Source organism: Argopecten irradians, chromosome 14 (genome assembly GCF_041381155.1).
Source record: "Argopecten irradians isolate NY chromosome 14, Ai_NY, whole genome shotgun sequence".
NCBI classification, from domain to species: Eukaryota; Metazoa; Mollusca; class Bivalvia; order Pectinida; family Pectinidae; genus Argopecten; species Argopecten irradians.
The window spans coordinates 5,468,409-5,489,087 of NC_091147.1; the positions used below are offsets into that span (position 1 = coordinate 5,468,409).

At 35.3% G+C, this 20,679-nt stretch overlaps 2 protein-coding genes across 5 annotated transcripts; one reads left to right on the forward strand and one right to left on the reverse strand.

Moving 5' to 3' along the window:
* The first annotated feature begins 1,122 nt into the window (after window positions 1-1,122).
* LOC138307437 (uncharacterized) lies at window positions 1,123-4,412 on the forward strand. 2 transcript variants are annotated; one of them, XM_069248190.1, is made up of 4 exons: window positions 1,123-1,217; window positions 1,810-1,938; window positions 2,999-3,176; window positions 3,519-4,412. In XM_069248190.1, the coding sequence occupies exons 2-4, from the start codon at window positions 1,852-1,854 to the stop codon at window positions 4,181-4,183; spliced, it is 930 nt and encodes a 309-aa protein (XP_069104291.1). In that variant the 5' UTR covers window positions 1,123-1,217; window positions 1,810-1,851; the 3' UTR covers window positions 4,184-4,412. The 2 variants fall into 2 exon arrangements, with proteins under 2 accessions (XP_069104291.1, XP_069104292.1); XM_069248191.1 differs by having other exon boundaries at window positions 1,134-1,209.
* Window positions 4,413-4,555: 143 nt separating this feature from the next.
* On the reverse strand, window positions 4,556-19,813 carry LOC138307438 (serine/Arginine-related protein 53-like). 3 transcript variants are annotated; one of them, XM_069248192.1, is made up of 9 exons: window positions 19,687-19,813; window positions 17,021-17,133; window positions 16,263-16,565; window positions 15,820-15,909; window positions 15,126-15,162; window positions 6,128-6,179; window positions 5,764-5,912; window positions 5,164-5,289; window positions 4,556-4,707 (listed from the first exon to the last, which is right to left on the reverse strand). In XM_069248192.1, exons 2-9 carry the CDS (start codon window positions 17,092-17,094, stop codon window positions 4,615-4,617), a joined length of 924 nt encoding a protein of 307 aa, XP_069104293.1. In that variant the 5' UTR covers window positions 17,095-17,133; window positions 19,687-19,813; the 3' UTR covers window positions 4,556-4,614. The 3 variants fall into 3 exon arrangements, with proteins under 3 accessions (XP_069104293.1, XP_069104295.1, XP_069104294.1); XM_069248194.1 differs by having other exon boundaries at window positions 19,691-19,798; XM_069248193.1 differs by having other exon boundaries at window positions 19,645-19,767.
* Window positions 19,814-20,679: the final 866 nt, after the last annotated feature.

The window sequence follows — 20,679 nt, forward strand, 5'->3', positions numbered from 1 at the left end:
GAAATTGGGTACTAATTTTTTTTAATATAACGACATTCAACTACACGGGCACTGGTTAAGCCGTAGAACGAATAATCATACCCTGCCTTCAGAAATCTTCCGTCCGTCGTTCAGAGCTACGTCATCGCAGCTAGTTAAGCCGGTGCATGATAGCTGTTGGACTTCACAGCTGAAATATCCGTAACCATGAATCCATAGGTTCAATTTGACAGTGATGCCACCGGTAGGTCGGCATTTTTTCTTTTTTTTTCTTTATTGTCTTTCACTCTTAAATAATGGCCAGTACCGGAATCTGAGATCGAAATCGCGACTTTTAAATTTTTTTTTCCGTAGAAAAGTGGAAAAAGATTAGGGTCGGGGGTAAAAAAATAGGGTCGGTCGGGTAACTCTAAACAGACATATTATTTTGTTTGGCCTTATGAATATGGCACTTAAATTTTGTGCCACAACGTTGTTAAAACACCGGTGTTCAAGTAGTTCAATGTGTTTGAGATTGTCGTCTGACTTGACGATATTACATCCTTAGGAGCCATGGTGACTACCACTGCGCAAAAACAACACGTAGGAAATGTTACATTTGTTTGATGTTGTAGCCTCACCTTAGGCCATCTATATATTTTTTTTCTTGTTTTATTATTGGTTTTTTTTTAAGATTTTTTTTTTTTTTGAAAGGTAGTGTCCTTCAACACCAACATTGATTTACATAGAAAAAATGAGACCATACGTTTTAGACTGACCAGAAGTTAAATTTTGCAGATTTTAGATTTTAAGAAATGGCAAATTTAATGTTTATAATCAACTTATAGGATTGGTTGCCGTAGTTTGTGTGCTAAATAAGATCAATGCACGGGCATTTGCAGACTAAAAAGATAATCTGTGTCTTGGTAATAATAGGCCTATAATATACACGTACAGGTAACAATAATAAAAAAAACGTTTACATAATAAAGACAGAATTAATCCTACTTTCAAAAGTAAATTTCATGGGGGAAAATTGTTATTTAACTTCAATTTACATTCTTATTTAATTTTGACACCTGATTATCAGCTATAATGCATGCCAATGTATGTATAAGGAACGATAACTCTCACTAGCTATATAGACTGATCCTCTTCTGTTCGAACGCACCCTAGCTACATAGGGGGAGTGTATTCCTGACGGAAGAAGGCGGGAGTTTTAATCGTGTTGTCCTAAGGGATCTCACACAGGTTTGATAGTATGATCGCTATTTTTGTTTTGGCATATATTAGACAATTCCATTATAAATCAATTCGACCTATACTCATACCTCCTATTAGTGATGAACATAAATCCAATTTATTTTTAACAAAAACCCAGTGCAAATATCGGCTGAGTAACATTTTTGCACTGGGGATTGACGATTGTCGAAAATATTCATTCTTTCCAGATTGTCGAAAATATTCATTCTTTCCACGAACAACTTTAGACTGGAACAAACTCTCTTTTGACACGACCAAAACTACCACCTTAGAACAATTCAAAAACATTAAAATAAAAACACCCCCTGACATAGCACACGCTCCGATATCAACATAATCTTCAACACAATGAAGGAGGTTGATAACCTGGTAGATGTAGATGTACTAGGCCCTACAGGCTACAGTAGGCCTACTGTATAAGTTTAAAGTCAGCTTCAACTTTTCAACTGTTCAAGAACTATAAAAAAATACGCAGTGATAAATACCTCTAGATTTACTATGTTGAATTTATCGCTTTTCATTTTGTTGACACCGCCAACGTTAATTTTGATGATTCATGTTATTAAACTACATTTCTTCAATCCCCAGATCTACATAATTCAATTATAAAGATTCAATATCGAAGCTGTAATGAGTTCCAAAGCAAGAAAACAAAGTACGGCTAAAAGTGTCCCAGAACAGTGTGATGAATGGCTCACAACCAGGAACAAAAGGAAGGTTTGTATTAAGACAAAATAATATCCAAATGTGATTTATATCATAGTATATGACTAAATAAGTTAGATCCTTATATTGTACAATTATGGCCCTCTGTGGAGGGATACATCTAGAATTGCCTCCCTGGAAAGAGTTATTTTTCTCGAGGGCGAAGATGTATCCCGGCATATAGGACATAATTATTTTATTATGCTGAAAAAATTAAAAGAAAAAAATCTCTGGTAAATAACCTCATGAAAATATTTCCAAACAACAACATTGCTAAATTTGTTGGGCTGCAAAAAATAAGCAACAGAGCTAGCGGTGTCATGGTTGGTGACGTACGTTACAGACGACTTACAGACGACGTCAACTTCCGGTCACATGAAGAGCTTCCAAGGGGTTATTTCCCTCGCCTTCCAATTCTGGGGAAATATCTAACTTATTCAATGTTTTAAAATGATCCAATTTAATCCAATCATAACATTCTAAATGAAAGTGAGGTATAATGAGATAATTTATTTCACTTTCTGCAGTGAAATGTATGGTTTTACAGTGAACCTAATGACGAAAATGATGTCATATTCTTGTGTAGAAATATGATGTTATGCCCACGAAAATAAGATGTAACAATCACAAGGGCAATTAACTCTTACAATACAATGGTGGAATAACCTTTTGCGGAACTAATAGTGATGTTCTTCTGTAAATGGAAGTGAGAAAACAATTGTAATAAATAGAATATTTATTGTTTCTTGATGAATACCAGTAATATTTCATCTCGTAAGTTAGTAACTTTGATATTTTCCACTGAAATATCAGTTTCCACCTCATTGATGAAATATTACTGGTATTCATTAAGAAACAAGGAATATCCTCTATGTATCGATTGCAGTAAGTATCAGACTAAATCAGATCCTAATGTGATAAAATGTTGATAGCTACATGTTGCCTAAAGATGTCTCCAAAGATAATTATTTATAATTAATCACACATGTTTGCATGTGTCTATATAAATAGGCATTTATTCTTTTTTGTCATACTGCATTGTGCATTTATTCTTTAAATCCTATTTTATCAGGCAACTCCATTGCAAAGACCCATTAAAAAGCACAAGGCCTATTCAGCTCCACTGAAGGAGACGACAAGAGAAAACCAACTGTTCTTACTGACCCAGAACTCTCCTCCTCCGCCTCAACTCAAAACCTGTACAAAGCAGAGTGATATCACGTCCTTCTTCATGTCACCCAATCTGACAGGTATCTATATATTATTATATATGTATGTCTAAAACTATCTTTGAGTCATTATTAGTTTTATTGTTTTCAAAAAAATATATGATGTTACGCTCACAATTAAGTACATATGTATAAATGTAATTTAAGATGGAGTGTTGAAAGATTTCAACAAGTCTGATTTTACACTGTCGTCTATCACATTAAGGCTGATGAAGCTACTATAAATGTGTTAAATAACTGTTCATATCAGAAAATAAAATCAACTTGTTATAAAGTAAATTGACATACTTACATGTATGTATAATGCTATTTTAAGTATAACCTGCCATATCACAAAATTTAAATACTGGTACTCTGTTTCAGGTCCCCCTGATAAGGACAAATTCCCAGTGCGATCACTTTTTGAAGACGAGACATCCAATGATGTAGTCTGTTTTTCTGATGATTCAGAATACGACAACCAAAAAGAGAACCATTCGTTTGAGTACGACGAGTCCGTCAGGTTCCACATAGATAAGGGAGATTACTCTTCAAAGAAATGTGTCAAAGACAGAAAAATTGATGATATTACATGCTTATCAACTGAAAAGAAACACAACTTCACAGAACAGAGTTTTAAATTAAAAAGTAATACATCAAGAGATTTGATTAACAAAGAAAATATTGTGAGAAGGTCTCCCATAAACTCCAATCGTGTTCAGATTTCTACTAGACTTATGGAGGACATTAACCTGGAATTGGAAGAGCAAGAAGGCAGCTCATCCAACAAAATTGAAAGAAACACTCATGAAGTAATAGTACAAGACAATAAAAGATCTGAAGTCAAACAAAAATTAACTTGTGATAGATTTACGTGTCAAGTTTGCAGTGATGATGAATCGGAGAGTCTGGACTTTTCTTGTGGTCATCACCACCGTTTTGGAAAGGAGAGTTACCAATCAGGTAGCTCACAGCTTATTAACTCGGAGGAAGCCGATCAAGAGCTGGACAATTTCTCTTTGTCATTCAATACACAGTATAATACATGATACAGGTGTTTGTGGTATTTGTTGTGAACAATGGCCAGTAGAAGTTTTTAATTAAAACAGGTTCCTAAGTATGTTCATATACAGTTGAATGTTTGTTTTCACAGGTTAAAAATGACACCATCTTATATCTGTACTGGATTCTATACATTTGACCACTATACATTTGACCACTATACATTTCAGTTTTGAGAGTCATCTGCTATTGTCAGATAAAAATTTCTGGAGTTACTTCCCCTGTATGTAGTTTCTATTAAACAAATAAAGCAAGGCAACCAACTGAATCAAGAATGAATGCATTGACAGTGACAAATAAAATGAAAGATAGGACTGCCAATGGTTGTAGAATAGAAATTCTCAATACTCCAACGTCTCTTTGGTTTTATATTTTATTGACATTTCATTACAATAATCATGACTTGGTATGACAATGATTAGTCTATCGCCTCTCCCTCAAGTTTCTTCTTCCGTAAAGTTGCTAAACGTTCTATCCAGCGCTTCATCTTTTCCTCTGGGTCCACATGCAACTAGAAATGAAACAATATCATCATACATAGCTATTTAACTCTGATTCATCTGTTGTTATGCAAGAAACATTAATTCCCATGTACAAAATTTGAAAAATAAAAAAATTATAAAAAAAGAAACATTAATTCCAAGATACAAATTCATGAAGTTTTATAACAGAAACATTTAACATTTCAAAGCTATTACCATCAATTACAATCTGTTATGTGATTATGACTACACACTATTGCGATATATCTAGAGAAAGATTACATATGAATATACTTCCAAACAATAAAGAAACATTTCAAAGGAAAATATACCATTGGATCTTGACAATGAGCTTTACACATAGATATGACACTGTGACCTACATTTGGATCTAGACAATGAGCTTTACACATAGATATGACCCTGTGACCTACATTTGGATCTAGACAATGAGCTTTACACATAGATATGACACTGTGACCTACATTTGGATGAGATAATGTGTTGAGGTCGTGAATGATGAGAGGTTTTCTGGGTGTCATGTCAGCTCGGATCTCCCCCGCAGTACCAAACAGAAAGTCAGCCTTCTTATCATCTGTAGCAGGACGCTCCTATGAAATAAAGAGGTCAAATTAACAAAGATGTTACTTGCTATATCAAAATTAATTATTGGAAATTTTAATGTTCTTCTGGTGCCTCTATGGCTTTATATGTTTTAACAAATTACCATTTAAAAATTGATGCAAATAAAAGGGGTGTATAATTGAACTAAATGTGGACTAGCCTTTTGTAAACAAAATTAGCAAAAAGTACACGTAGGCCATTAATCATTTTGCAAAATAAATCAATAAAAAAAACCCAGAATTTTCATATTTTCTGTTTGCATTTGATTTGTGGTATAAAGTGAAATTGACTTCTAAAAAAGGAGGGGGCGCTTAAAGGCAGGGGGAGCTTATTGGGTCAAATACAGTATATCTATTTGCATATTATTCATAAGGAGACAGCATGCTTACAGTTACCTGGTAATATGACAGACATAGTCCCTTGTATATAATTTTAAAACATCTCTCAGATATAAAACCTACTGATCTCGTTGACTTGAAGCTTGTAGGGACAAAGGTTGAGCTCTCAATGTCTTTGACTGCACTGGAGAATTTCATCTGTTCCTCTACTGTTGTAGACCCGCCATACTGACTCTCTTTTATCTGGTCTTTGATTCTCTCATCTGCTGCAGCTGATGATGGAAACAGAACAGTATAATTATGGACAATACTGTACACATACGGCAGTGTGGAGAACTGAAACTCTAGTTAACTGACATGTATGTATGCCATTCAAGTGTTCTTTCATTATCGAACTAATTACTTATCAATAATTTTTTTTTCACAATTTATTTTAACAGTTCAATCAATTAATTCACCAATCTACTTATCCCTATGTGTCTCTTACCTGCAGCCTTTAAGGCTAACTGAAGTCTTAGTTTACTCTGTTCAGCAGGTGTCTGTAACAAGTTAAGTAGGTATCAACATCATCAGTAGTTTACAGTCTTCAGAATTACAATCATCAGTGGGCCTCAAGTTTAAAGTGTTTAGAATTACAATCAGTAGGCCTCAAGTTTACAGTGTTCAGAATTACAATCATAGGCCTCAAGTTTACATTGTTCAGAATTACAATCATCAGTAGGCCTCAAGTTTACAGTGTTCAGAATTACAATCATAGGCCTCAAGTTTACATTGTTCAGAATTACAATCATCAGTAGGTCTCAAGTTTACAGTGTTCAGAATTACAATCATCAGTGGGCCTCAAGTTTAAAGTGTTTAGAATTACAATCAGTAGGCCTCAAGTTTACAGTGTTCAGAAATACAATCATCAGTGGGCCTCAAGTTTACAGTGTTCAGAATTTACAATCAATCAGTAGGCCTCAAGTTTACAGTGTTCAGAATTACAATCATCAGTAGGCCTCAAGTTTACAGTGTTCAGAAATACAATCATCAGTAGGCCTCAAGTTTACAGTGTTCAGAATTACAAACATCAGTGGGCCTCAAGTTTACATTGTTCAGAAATACAATCATCAGTAGGCCTCAAGTTTAAAGTGTTCAGAATTACAAACATCAGTGGGCCTCAAGTATACAGTGTTCAGAAATACAATCATCAGTAGGCCTCAAGTTTAAAGTGTTCAGAATTACAATCATCAGTAGATCTCAAGTTTAAAGTGTTCAGAATTACAATCAGTAGGCCTCAAGTTTACAGTGTTCAGAATTACAATCATCAGTAGGCCTCAAGTTTACAGTGTTCAGAATTACAATCATCAGTAGGCCTCAAGTTTACAGTGTTCAGAAATACAATCATCAGTAGGCCTCAAGTTTACAGTGTTCAGAATTACAATCAGCAGATCTCAAGTTTACAGTGTTCAGAATTACAAACATCAGTGGGCCTCAAGTTTATAGTGTTCATAATTACAATCATCAGTAGGCCACAAGTTTACATTGTTCAGAAATACAATCATCAGTAGGCCTCAAGTTTAAAGTGTTCAGAATTACAAACATCAGTGGGCCTCAAGTATACAGTGTTCAGAAATACAATCATCAGTAGGCCTCAAGTTTAAAGTGTTCAGAATTACAATCATCAGTAGATCTCAAGTTTAAAGTGTTCAGAATTACAATCAGTAGGCCTCAAGTTTACAGTGTTCATAATTACAATCATCAGTAGGTCTCAAGTTTACATTGTTCAGAATTACAATCAGTAGGCCTCAAGTTTAAAGTGTTCATAATTACAATCATCAGTAGGTCTCAAGTTTACAGTGTTCAGAATTACAATCATCAGTGGGCCTCAAGTTTACAGTGTTCAGAAATACAATCATCAGTAGGCCTCAAGTTTATAGTGTTCATAATTACAATCATCAGTAGGTCTCAAGTTTACAGTGTTCAGAATTACAATCATCAGTGGGCCTCAAGTTTACAGTGTTCAGAATTACAATCATAGGCCTCAAGTTTACATTGTTCAGAATTACAATCATCAGTAGGTCTCAAGTTTACAGTGTTCAGAATTACAATCATCAGTGGACCTCAAGTTTAAAGTGTTTAGAATTACAATCAGTAGGCCTCAAGTTTACAGTGTTCAGAATTACAATCAGTAGACCTCAAGTTTACAGTGTTCAGAATTACAATCATCAGTGGGCCTCAAGTTTACAGTGTTCAGAATTACAATCATCAGTAGGCCTCAAGTTTACAGTGTTCAGAAATACAATCATCAGTAGGCCTCAAGTTTACAGTGTTCAGAATTACAAACATCAGTGGGCCTCAAGTTTACATTGTTCAGAAATACAATCATCAGTAGGCCTCAAGTTTAAAGTGTTCAGAATTACAAACATCAGTGGGCCTCAAGTATACAGTGTTCAGAAATACAATCATCAGTAGGCCTCAAGTTTAAAGTGTTCAGAATTACAATCATCAGTAGATCTCAAGTTTAAAGTGTTCAGAATTACAATCAGTAGGCCTCAAGTTTACAGTGTTCAGAATTACAATCATCAGTAGGCCTCAAGTTTACAGTGTTCAGAATTACAATCATCAGTAGGCCTCAAGTTTACAGTGTTCAGAAATACAATCATCAGTAGGCCTCAAGTTTACAGTGTTCAGAATTACAATCAGCAGATCTCAAGTTTACAGTGTTCAGAATTACAAACATCAGTGGGCCTCAAGTTTATAGTGTTCATAATTACAATCATCAGTAGGCCACAAGTTTACAGTGTTCAGAAATACAATCATCAGTAGGTCTCAAGTTTACAGTGTTCATAATTACAATCATCAGTAGGTCTCAAGTTTACAGTGTTCAGAATTACAAACATCAGTGGGCCTCAAGTTTACAGTGTTCAGAATTACAATCAGTAGGCCTCAAGTTTACAGTGTTCAGAATTACAATCAGTAGACCTCAAGTTTACAGTGTTCAGAATTACAATCATCAGTAGGCCTCAAGTTTACAGTGTTCATAATTACAATCATCAGTAGGTCTCAAGTTTACATTGTTCAGAATTACAATCAGTAGGCCTCAAGTTTAAAGTGTTCATAATTACAATCATCAGTAGGTCTCAAGTTTACAGTGTTCAGAATTACAATCATCAGTGGGCCTCAAGTTTACAGTGTTCAGAAATACAATCATCAGTAGGCCTCAAGTTTATAGTGTTCATAATTACAATCATCAGTAGGTCTCAAGTTTACAGTGTTCAGAATTACAATCATCAGTGGGCCTCAAGTTTACAGTGTTCAGAAATACAATCATCAGTAGGTCTCAAGTTTACAGTGTTCAGAATTACAATCATCAGTGGGCCTCAAGTTTACAGTGTTCAGAATTACAATCATCAGTGGGCCTCAAGTTTACAGTGTTCAGAAATACAATCATCAGTAGGTCTCAAGTTTACAGTGTTCAGAATTACAATCATCAGTGGGCCTCAAGTTTACAGTGTTCATAATTACAATCATCAGTGGGCCTCAAGTTTACAGTGTTCATAATTACAATCATCAGTAGTTCTCAAGTTAACAGTGTTCAGAATTACAATCATCAGTGGGCCTCAAGTTTACAGTGTTCAGCAATACAATCATCAGTAGGTCTCAAGTTTACAGTGTTCAGAATTACAATCAGTAGGCCTCAAGTTTACATTGTTCAGAATTACAATCATCAGTGGGCCTCAAGTTTACAGTGTTCAGAATTACAATCAGTAGGTCTCAAGTTTACAGTGTTCAGAATTACAATCATCAGTAGATCTCAAGTTTAAAGTATTCAGAATTACAATCAGTAGGCCTCAAGTTTACAGTGTTCAGAAATACAATCATCAGTAGGCCTCAAGTTTACAGTGTTCAGAATTACAATCAGAAGGCCTCAAGTTTACAGTGTTCAGAAATACAATCATTAGTAGGTCTCAAGTTTACAGTGTTCAGAATTACAATCATCAGTGGGCCTCAAGTTAACAGTATTCAGAATTACAATCAGTAGGCCTCAAGTTTACAGTGTTCAGAAATACAATCATCAGCAAGTCTCAAGTTTAAAGTGTTCAGAAATACAATCATCAGTAGGCCTCAAGTTTACAGTGTTCAGAATTACAATCATAAGTAGGCCTCAAGTTTACATTGTTCAGAAATACAATCATCAGTAGGTCTCAAGTTTACATTGTTCAGAAATACAATCATCAGTAGGCCTCAAGTTTACATTGTTCAGAAATACAATCATCAGTAGGCCTCAAGTTTACAGTGTTCAGAATTACAATCATCAGTAGGCCTCAAGGTTACATTGTTCAGAATTACAATCAGTAGATCTCAAGTTTACAGTGTTCAGAATTACAATCATCAGTAGGCCTCAAGTTTACATTGTTCAGAAATACAATCATCAGTAGGCCTCAAGTTTACAGTGTTCAGAATTACAATCATCAGTAGGCCTCAAGTTTAAAGTGTTCAGAATTACAAACATCAGTGGGCCTCAAGTATACAGTGTTCAGAAATACAATCATCAGTAGACCTCAAATTTAAAGTGTTTAGAATTACAATCATCAGTAGATCTCAAGTTTAAAGTGTTCAGAATTACAATCAGTAGGCCTCAAGTTTACAGTGTTCAGAATTACAATCATCAGTGGGCCTCAAGTTTACAGTTTTCAGAATTACAATCATCAGTAGGCTTCAAGTTTATAGTGTTCATAATTACAATCATCAATAGGCCTCAAGTTTAAAGTGTTCAGAATTACAATCAGTAGATCTCAAGTTTACAGTGTTCAGAATTACAATCATCAGTAGGCCTCAAGTTTACAGTGTTCAGAAATACAATCATCAGTAGGCCTCAAGTTTACAGTGTTCAGAATTACAATCAGTAGATCTCAAGTTTACAGTGTTCAGAATTACAAACATCAGTGGGCCTCAAGTTTACAGTGTTCAGAATTACAATCATCAGTAGGCCTCAAGTTTATAGTGTTCAGAAATACAATCATCAGTAGGTCTCAAGTTTACAGTGTTCAGAAATACAATCATCAGTAGGCCTCAAGTTTACAGTGTTCAGAATTACAATCAGCAGATCTCAAGTTTACAGTGTTCAGAATTACAAACATCAGTGGGCCTCAAGTTTACAGTGTTCAGAATCACAATCATCAGTAGGCCTCAAGTTTATAGTGTTCAGAAATACAATCATCAGTAGGTCTCAAGTTTACAGTGTTCAGAATTACAATCATCAGTAGGCCTCAAGTTTATAGTGTTCAGAATTACAAACATCAGTGGGCCTCAAGTTTACAGTGTTCAGAATTACAATCATCAGTAGATCTCAAGTTTAAAGTGTTCAGAATTACAATCAGTAGGCCTCAAGTTTACAGTGTTCAGAATTACAATCAGCAGATCTCAAGTTTACAGTGTTCAGAATTACAATCATCAGTAGGCCTCAAGTTTATAGTGTTCATAATTACAATCATCAGTAGGCCTCAAATTTACAGTGTTCATAATTAAAATCATCAGTAGGTCTCAAGTTTACAGTGTTCATAATTACAATCATCAGTAGGCCTCAAGTTTACAGTGTTCAGAATTACAAACATCAGTGGGCCTCAAGTTTACAGTGTTCAGAATTACAATCATCAGTAGATCTCAAGTTTAAAGTGTTCAGAATTACAATCAGTAGGCCTCAAGTTTACAGTGTTCAGAATTACAATCAGTACACCTCAAGTTTACAGTGTTCAGAATTACAATCATCAGTAGGCCTCAAGTTTACAGTGTTCAGAAATACAATCATCAGTAGGTCTCAAGTTTACAGTGTTCAGAATTACAATCATCAGTGGGCCTCAAGTTTACAGTGTTCAGAATTACAATCAGTAGGCCTCAAGTTTACATTGTTCAGAATTACAATCATCAGTGGGCCTCAAGTTTACAGTGTTCAGAATTACAATCAGTAGGTCTCAAGTTTACAGTGTTCAGAATTACAATCATCAGTAGATCTCAAGTTTAAAGTATTCAGAATTACAATCAGTAGGCCTCAAGTTTACAGTGTTCAGAAATACAATCATCAGTAGGCCTCAAGTTTACAGTGTTCAGAATTACAATCAGTAGGCCTCAAGTTTACAGTGTTCAGAAATACAATCATTAGTAGGTCTCAAGTTTACAGTGTTCAGAATTACAATCATCAGTGGGCCTCAAGTTTACAGTGTTCAGAATTACAATCATCAGTAGTTCTCAGGTTTACAGTGTTCAGAAATACAATCATCAGTAGGCCTCAAGTTTACAGTGTTCAGAATTACAATCAGTAGGCCTCAAGTTTACAGTGTTCAGAAATACAATCATTAGTAGGTCTCAAGTTTACAGTGTTCAGAATTACAATCATCAGTGGGCCTCAAGTTTACAGTGTTCAGAATTACAATCAGTAGGCCTCAAGTTTACAGTGTTCAGAAATACAATCATCAGCAAGTCTCAAGTTTAAAGTGTTCAGAAATACAATCATCAGTAGGCCTCAAGTTTACAGTGTTCAGAATTACAATCATAAGTAGGCCTCAAGTTTACATTGTTCAGAAATACAATCATCAGTAGGTCTCAAGTTTACATTGTTCAGAAATACAATCATCAGTAGGCCTCAAGTTTACATTGTTCAGAAATACAATCATCTGTAGGCCTCAAGTTTACATTGTTCAGAATTACAATCATCAGTAGGCCTCAAGTTTACAGTGTTCAGAATTACAATCAGCAGGTCTCAAGTTTACAGTGTTCAGAATTACAATCATCAGTAGATCTCAAGTTTAAAGTATTCAGAATTACAATCAGTAGGCCTCAAGTTTACAGTGTTCAGAAATACAATCATCAGTAGGCCTCAAGTTTACAGTGTTCAGAATTACAATCAGTAGGCCTCAAGTTTACAGTGTTCAGAAATACAATCATCAGTAGGCCTCAAGTTTACAGTGTTCAGAATTACAATCAGTAGGTCTCAAGTTTACAGTGTTCAGAATTACAATCATCAGTAGATCTCAAGTTTAAAGTATTCAGAATTACAATCAGTAGGCCTCAAGTTTACAGTGTTCAGAAATACAATCATCAGTAGGCCTCAAGTTTACAGTGTTCAGAATTACAATCAGTAGGCCTCAAGTTTACAGTGTTCAGAAATACAATCATTAGTAGGTCTCAAGTTTACAGTGTTCAGAATTACAATCATCAGTGGGCCTCAAGTTTACAGTGTTCAGAATTACAATCAGTAGGCCTCAAGTTTACAGTGTTCAGAAATACAATCATCAGTAGGCCTCAAGTTTACAGTGTTCAGAATTACAATCAGTAGGCCTCAAGTTTACAGTGTTCAGAAATACAATCATTAGTAGGTCTCAAGTTTACAGTGTTCAGAATTACAATCATCAGTGGGCCTCAGGTTTACAGTGTTCAGAATTACAATCAGTAGGCCTCAAGTTTACAGTGTTCAGAAATACAATCATCAGCAAGTCTCAAGTTTAAAGTGTTCAGAAATACAATCATCAGTAGGCCTCAAGTTTACAGTGTTCAGAATTACAATCAGTAGGCCTCAAGTTTACAGTGTTCAGAATTACAATCATAAGTAGGCCTCAAGTTTACATTGTTCAGAAATACAATCATCAGTAGGTCTCAAGTTTACATTGTTCAGAAATACAATCATCAGTAGGCCTCAAGTTTACATTGTTCAGAAATACAATCATCTGTAGGCCTCAAGTTTACATTGTTCAGAATTACAATCATCAGTGGGCCTCAAGTTTACAGTGTTCAGAATTACAATCAGTAGGTCTCAAGTTTACAGTGTTCAGAATTACAATCATCAGTAGATCTCAAGTTTAAAGTATTCAGAATTACAATCAGTAGGCCTCAAGTTTACAGTGTTCAGAAATACAATCATCAGTAGGCCTCAAGTTTACAGTGTTCAGAATTACAATCAGTAGGCCTCAAGTTTACAGTGTTCAGAAATACAATCATTAGTAGGTCTCAAGTTTACAGTGTTCAGAATTACAATCATCAGTAGGCCTCAAGTTTACAGTGTTCAGAATTACAATCAGTAGGCCTCAAGTTTACAGTGTTCAGAAATACAATCATCAGCAAGTCTCAAGTTTAAAGTGTTCAGAAATACAATCATCAGTAGGCCTCAAGTTTACAGTGTTCAGAATTACAATCAGTAGGCCTCAAGTTTACAGTGTTCAGAATTACAATCATAAGTAGGCCTCAAGTTTACATTGTTCAGAAATACAATCATCAGTAGGTCTCAAGTTTACATTGTTCAGAAATACAATCATCAGTAGGCCTCAAGTTTACATTGTTCAGAAATACAATCATCTGTAGGCCTCAAGTTTACATTGTTCAGAATTACAATCATCAGTAGGCCTCAAGGTTACATTGTTCAGAATTACAATCAGTAGGCCTCAAGGTTACATTGTTCAGAATTACAATCAGTAGGCCTCAAGGTTACATTGTTCAGAATTACAATCATCAGTAGGCCTCAAGTTTACATTGTTCAGAAATACAATCAGTAGGCCTCAAGTTTACAGTGTTCAGAATTACAATCATCAGTAGGCCTCAAGTTTACATTGTTCAGAATTACAATCATCAGTAGGTCTCAAGTTTACAGTGTTCAGAAATACAATCATCAGTAGGTCTCAAGTTTACAGTGTTCAGAATTACAATCATCAGTGGGCCTCAAGTTTACAGTGTTCAGAATTACAATCATCAGTAGGCCTCAAGTTTACAGTGTTAAGAATTACAATCAATAGGCCTCAAGTTTATAGTGTTCAGAATTACAATCAGTAGGCCTCAAGTTTACAGTATTCAGAATTACAATCAGTAGGTCTCAAGTTTAAAGTGTTCAGAAATACAATCATCAGTAGGCCTCAAGTTTACAGTGTTCAGAATTACAATCAGTAGATCTCAAGTTTACAGTGCTCAGAAATGCAATCAGTAGGTCCAAAGTTTACAGTGTTCGGAAATACAATCAGTAGATCTCAAGTTTACAGTTATCAGAAATGCAATCATCGATCTCAAGTTTACAGTGTTCGTTTTACATTCCAATTTTAAAAATTAAAAGCTGTTTCGGAAAAGTAGTGGGCCTTTATATACAATCTGTAATACAGCAATTAAAAATAACACTTTCAACCATATTATGATGTTTTTTATCTTTTGTGTGTAATTCGTATATCGTAAGTCGAAGTTGTAAGTCGTAGATTCTTGTGGTGTTTGTATAGATGTAGAAGTGTAGATGTAGAACTCCAACGCAGATTGAGTGGATGGTACATTTAACTAACACCACGATAAGCCAGAGGCTGTATAGATTAACATAACCGCCGATAGACCCCAAATTATTGTAAAATTTCTAACCTTCTGATGATAATGTTACAATATGTCCATTTGTTTTATAAATTAGAGACAGAGATTTTCAAACCTAAATAAACTTTGATAACAGTCTGATAGTATAGGATAATGCTGGTGACATTTCTTACCATATCATGGAAACCTGGAATCATCTCGGTAGGATCACTGGAGAAAAGACCAGTACATTGATTAGTTTGTGTCTTTTTTTTGAGTAAATGACTTTATCAATGATACAAATTAGAAATAATCAGCTAGGATTTAATTAACCAGACTTTTATGACTTAATCTCTTTTCAGAATGTTTTTAATTACAAGATATTAAAAACAATGAGAATTTGGCAACAGACAACATACCTATACATGCCTTCTCACTGAGCTTTATTTGTGATAGAAATTAGTAAAACACGTACTCAGTTGGAATTTATTAACTAGAAAGTCTGTATAAGCTAAAAAAAAAATAAAATCCAAAATTATCAATTAAAATGTCACACATGGCCATTATTACACAGATTTTGATATATAACCACATACTGTGATCAGAGAGGGTTCTCCCATTCTGACCTATCAGAGTTATTTCCCTTTGTGAGGACTGGCGGAGTGGTTTGAATTAATGAAGAGTACCAAATAACTTTGATAGATCAAAAATCTTCCTGACATAACAATGAAATATCACAAGGTGACAAAGTGCCACACGAGTTGTGATGGTGACTTACAAATTCATGAATATTATAAAGATAACTTCATCCTACCTCTCTTTTGGTCAGATGTAGAAATAAATAAAGACTTTTAGAGATATTATCATCACATGACAAATTCTACTTACTCTTTGCTATCCTTCCCTCTCGATGAAGATGATGGACTCGCTGAGCTATATCTACTGGAACTCTTTACTCTCTCCAGTGACCTTGACCTCCTGTTAACGACAAAAAAAAAATATAAATCATTACCTGTAATCACGTAATTTGAATAGAATTTAGTTCTTACTTATGTTATGGTTTAAAGTCATTTTCATTCTTTTTGAAAAGTCCAAATGTTTAATAGACATTACTAAACAAAGCAGAACACAGTCAAACCTTGTTATTACTGAGAACCCTATAAATCATTTTGTACTATGAAGGCTTCATACTAAGTGGGTTAACGTTTGCGCAACAAATACCAAAAAGAGACATAGTGAGACTGTCAACAGGGATATACTATTGTTTTATTGATTTTTTTTTAAATACACATATTGTTGATTTATCCTAATATAATGAAATTACACCATACCTTTTTGATTTAGATTTATATCTGTCTGGAGTCCGTGACCTTGACCTCTGATATCGATCTCTTGACCTTGAACGTCTGTAACCTCTGCTACCTGACCTTGACCTTCTTCTACTGGAATACCTGTCCCTACTTCTTGATCTTGAATAACGGTCTATACTTCTTGACCTTCGACGTCGGCCTCTACTACGTGACCTTGACCTGTGATCTCTACCTTTTGAAACTGACCTTGACCTTCTTCTGGATTTGGATGATTTACTCTTCTTGTGTTTACTTACATAGCTGCTGTCTGAACTACTGAGTGACCTTGGAAAAAATACATGGTATTAATTAGACAAGTAATCAGTATTATATATATATTGCTGAAAAGACATCAACTGTGACTTAAAAGTGTTATTTTAATTGGTGAATTTGGTGATAAATATTTTTAACCAGTTTCCCCTTTGTTAGCTATAAACAAGGTCAGAAATAATAAGTGATTTGATTTTTTCCACAATTACATTACTATACCTTCAATGAAACCTGCTTTAGCTACCATCTCTGTTTACATAAAGACCATCTGCTTAACAAGACCACATTCTCAAGGTCACAAAATGGTCAATTTCAACACAATTTGTATAAACACCCATAGCTAAAAAGACATTTTTCTTGGTCCATTGTTTGGTTTTTATAGACAATACAGCTGTACAGTATGTCATATATCTACCACTAAAAAATGTGTTTGGAAACTCAGACATATTTAGTATATATAAACACTTTACCTTGACCGTGATCTCTTCTTCTTTTTCTTTTTTCTCTTTTTTCTGTCGTCATCACTGTCAGAATACCTTCCCATTTACGTTCACTTGTTTTGTAAATCTATAGCATCTGTTTTCTGTATGAAAGAAATACCAAATTGTGAATACAGGGCAAGCTTTTAAGGTCCATGCATTTAATTTGGGTATGCTAGCTTTATATAGTCCTTATACTATCACAAATAATCACAAGAATGACTATGCATATACAACTGTAAAAGGAGTGGGTCGGTGTGGTTTGTATATAGTGTTTAATATGGTCTCTGTCACTCAGCTGACGGAGCATCCATACTTGGCAACTTTTTAAAATTCCCATTTGGGTAATTTTACCTGTTTAAACTTTTAATCTCAAGAAAGTCTACTTAGTTACCCCTTATGAAGAAATTAAAGTGTTGATTTTTGCATACCGTATTTTGAATACTAAAAAATTAAAACTTGCAAAAATGACCTAAAATTCTGTCTTCTACTTGAAATAGAAAAAAAAATAAACAAGTAGAGCTTTGATCGCTCTTCCCATGCCGTGCATGATACATATTATTAAAGAGTCTCGAGAGGGATTAGATCAGAAATGGAGAGCATCTGAATATTAGTCATTCAACAATGTTTTATAAATTATAATTCTGTAAAAGGAACGGGTCGGTGTGGCTTGTTCATACGGTAGTGTTAAGTACGGTCTCTGTCACTCATGATCAGTTGACAACTTGACAGAGCATGCTTTTTTGGCTCAGTCAGTAAGAGCCAAAGTTTTTCACATCAGAAACCCGGGTTTGATTCATGGTCAAGGTACTCGACAGGAATCATATACATGTGTATTTTCTCTGTTCTTCTACATTAATGCCCAACTAAATAACCCACGGAAGGTGGTTAACAATAAACAACAAAGACGACACAATAAAACTACAGAAAGATCTGGACGCAGCAGCACAATGGGAAACAGACTGGCTAATGAAATTTCACCCAGATAAATGCAACATAATCAGCGTTACACCAAAATGCAACAAAATACATCACAACTACACACTCCACAATCACACACTCGAGCAAGTAAACTCAAGCAAATATCTAGGACTAACACTACAAAAAAACTGGGACATGCACATAAATAATATCACCGCAAATGCAAACAGATCACTAGGGTTTTTAAAGCGCAACTTAAAAATTAATTCACCACATATAAAAGCACACACATACAAAGCACTAGTTCGACCCAAACTGGAATACTGCTCTTCCATATGGGATCCCCACAACACACACCAAATTCAACAGATAGAAAAATCACAACGCAGAGCAGCAAGATATGTTCACAACAAATATCACGACACCAGTTCAGTTACAAACATAATACATCAACTCAACTGGCCAACATTACAGACACGACGGCTTTTCTACAAAATAATACACAACATAGTTGCCGTCAAATACCAGACCATACTCATACCCGTAGACCACAGAACCAGACACTCCAATCCACACTGCTTCAGACAAATCTCTGCCACAAAGGACATATACAAATATTAATTTTTCCCACAAACAATAACACAATGGAATCTCCTCCCTGTAGCAGCAGTACAATGCACTACACTCGAGGACTTCAAGGCACATATTTCCAATGTAGCCCTTGAAGCCCTCACGCATTAGTTCTGCACAAACTTTTTATCTATATACTAAAAATAAAAAATCACAAATCTAATCCTTTCACACCCTTGCACCCCTACAGGTCACCGTGACATAATTGTCATATTTTGACGGCTAGCCCGAGATACTCTGGCCCTGACACCAGACTTAGACATTATGACAGATAGATGTCTGGTTTAGGGCCAGAGCGCAGTAGTACTCGAAAACATGGAATAAGCCGACACCGTTTGGTATCGGGCCAGGTACTCCACGATTCAAACTACTTACAAAATATTACCACCGAGAATCGCCACTTACCTTGGTCTTTTCAACAAATAAATAATTTATCTACTCATAGCCATCCATTTCATCACGCATGCACGTTCTATTGTGTCAACACAGTAGTTTCTTTTCCGCAACTTTAAATTTCCCTCGTCGTCGTCGCCATTTTCTCGTAGTATGTAAATCATCTTTAATCTCGACGGATTGCTATATTTGGGTAGATATGATATTCATTTGTTAAATAGACTAAGTTTAGTGGTGCTTCTCTGTGGTCAGTCTGAATCGGAGTACCTGGTCCGATACCAAACGGTGTCGGCTTATTCCATGTTTTCGAGTACTACTGCGCTCTGGCCCTAAACCAGACATCTATCAGTCATAATGTCTAAGTCTGGTGTCAGGGCCAGAGTATCTCGGGCTATTTGACGGCGTACCGTAAACAGAAGAAGAGAGAGTCTCTGGTCGAGATTTAGGAAAAGAAAAACAGGGGGAGTAGTGTAAAAGGAGCGGGTAGGTGTGGCTTGTACATGCTTCTTTGGCTCAGTCAATAAAACTGTAGTTTTATCACACCGGAGACCCGGGTCGAGGCACTTGACAGGAATCATATATTATATGTATAGGCCTATTTCAGCTGATTTCCCATGTTCTTCTACAATTCATTAAATTCAACAATGTCAGATTTACAAATATAAAATGACAGAATATTTCTTCACTTTCTGTTCCTCGCATCAGTTACAAACCTACGCCTGTGTGCAATTGTTTTTTTGTTTCCTTTGCTTGAATCGGCGTTATGTTTTTGCTTTTTTGGTGTTCGTTCGATATCCGTCCTAAACAAACGCACAAGTGATGTTAATGTTTTAGGTGCGTTCGATGAAAATGGCATTTCTAGGGCCGTTTTCGATTATGCGGTTTGACTGGTTGGACCTAGTTGTTCGTTTATGAATTAAAGACGGACCTGGTGATTTTATATTTTTTTCAGACGAGCCTTGACAAAGCCCTCACAGGCCTGTATCATAAACTGCAGGTCCGTCAGGATTTATACTTGAAATAAAGACTTTTACAAACGGTCGAACCGGTTGTTCCGAATAAACGAAAACGGCCCTGGTCGTCCTTGGTCGACATGTTCTTGATAGGCCACCAAGAACAATGTTCTCCGGGCATAATTTCGCCCAAACGCAATGAACATGAAACGAGAAGAAAATATCACACCACACCTCAAAAGCTTGAGCATGAAGAACAAACAAAAACAAAAATGGCGCCAAATTTAAAATAATGGTTAGCCTTTCTTGTCGGTGGTCGTGAAGTGTGAAAATAAGATTAGAAAATTTAATGTAAATGTGATTTTTTTATATGTATTTTAAGTACAAGCATGCCTTAAAATGCTGTCAATTGATAATTATTACAATTTACCAAAGATTTTTTGTTCTATCTAGGAAACCAATTATACATGTACGAGTACCTACTCTCTAGTCATGATGTTTATCAAATTATGTAGATATGTTGCTATCTAATGTATCTTTGTATGCTTCATCTCATGTATACTGTGTTATTCACTGTACTGTACTGTAGTGCCACTCCCCGATAGGATCCTTTAGTTGAATAAAGAAATTGAAATTGAAACTCAATTCTTGACCCCTTGAATTAAAGTATCAACGTAAGATTTTATCCTAAATATTACACATACAAAAACTATATATTTTCAATCACACAACATTTGGTTTACATTGTTAAAA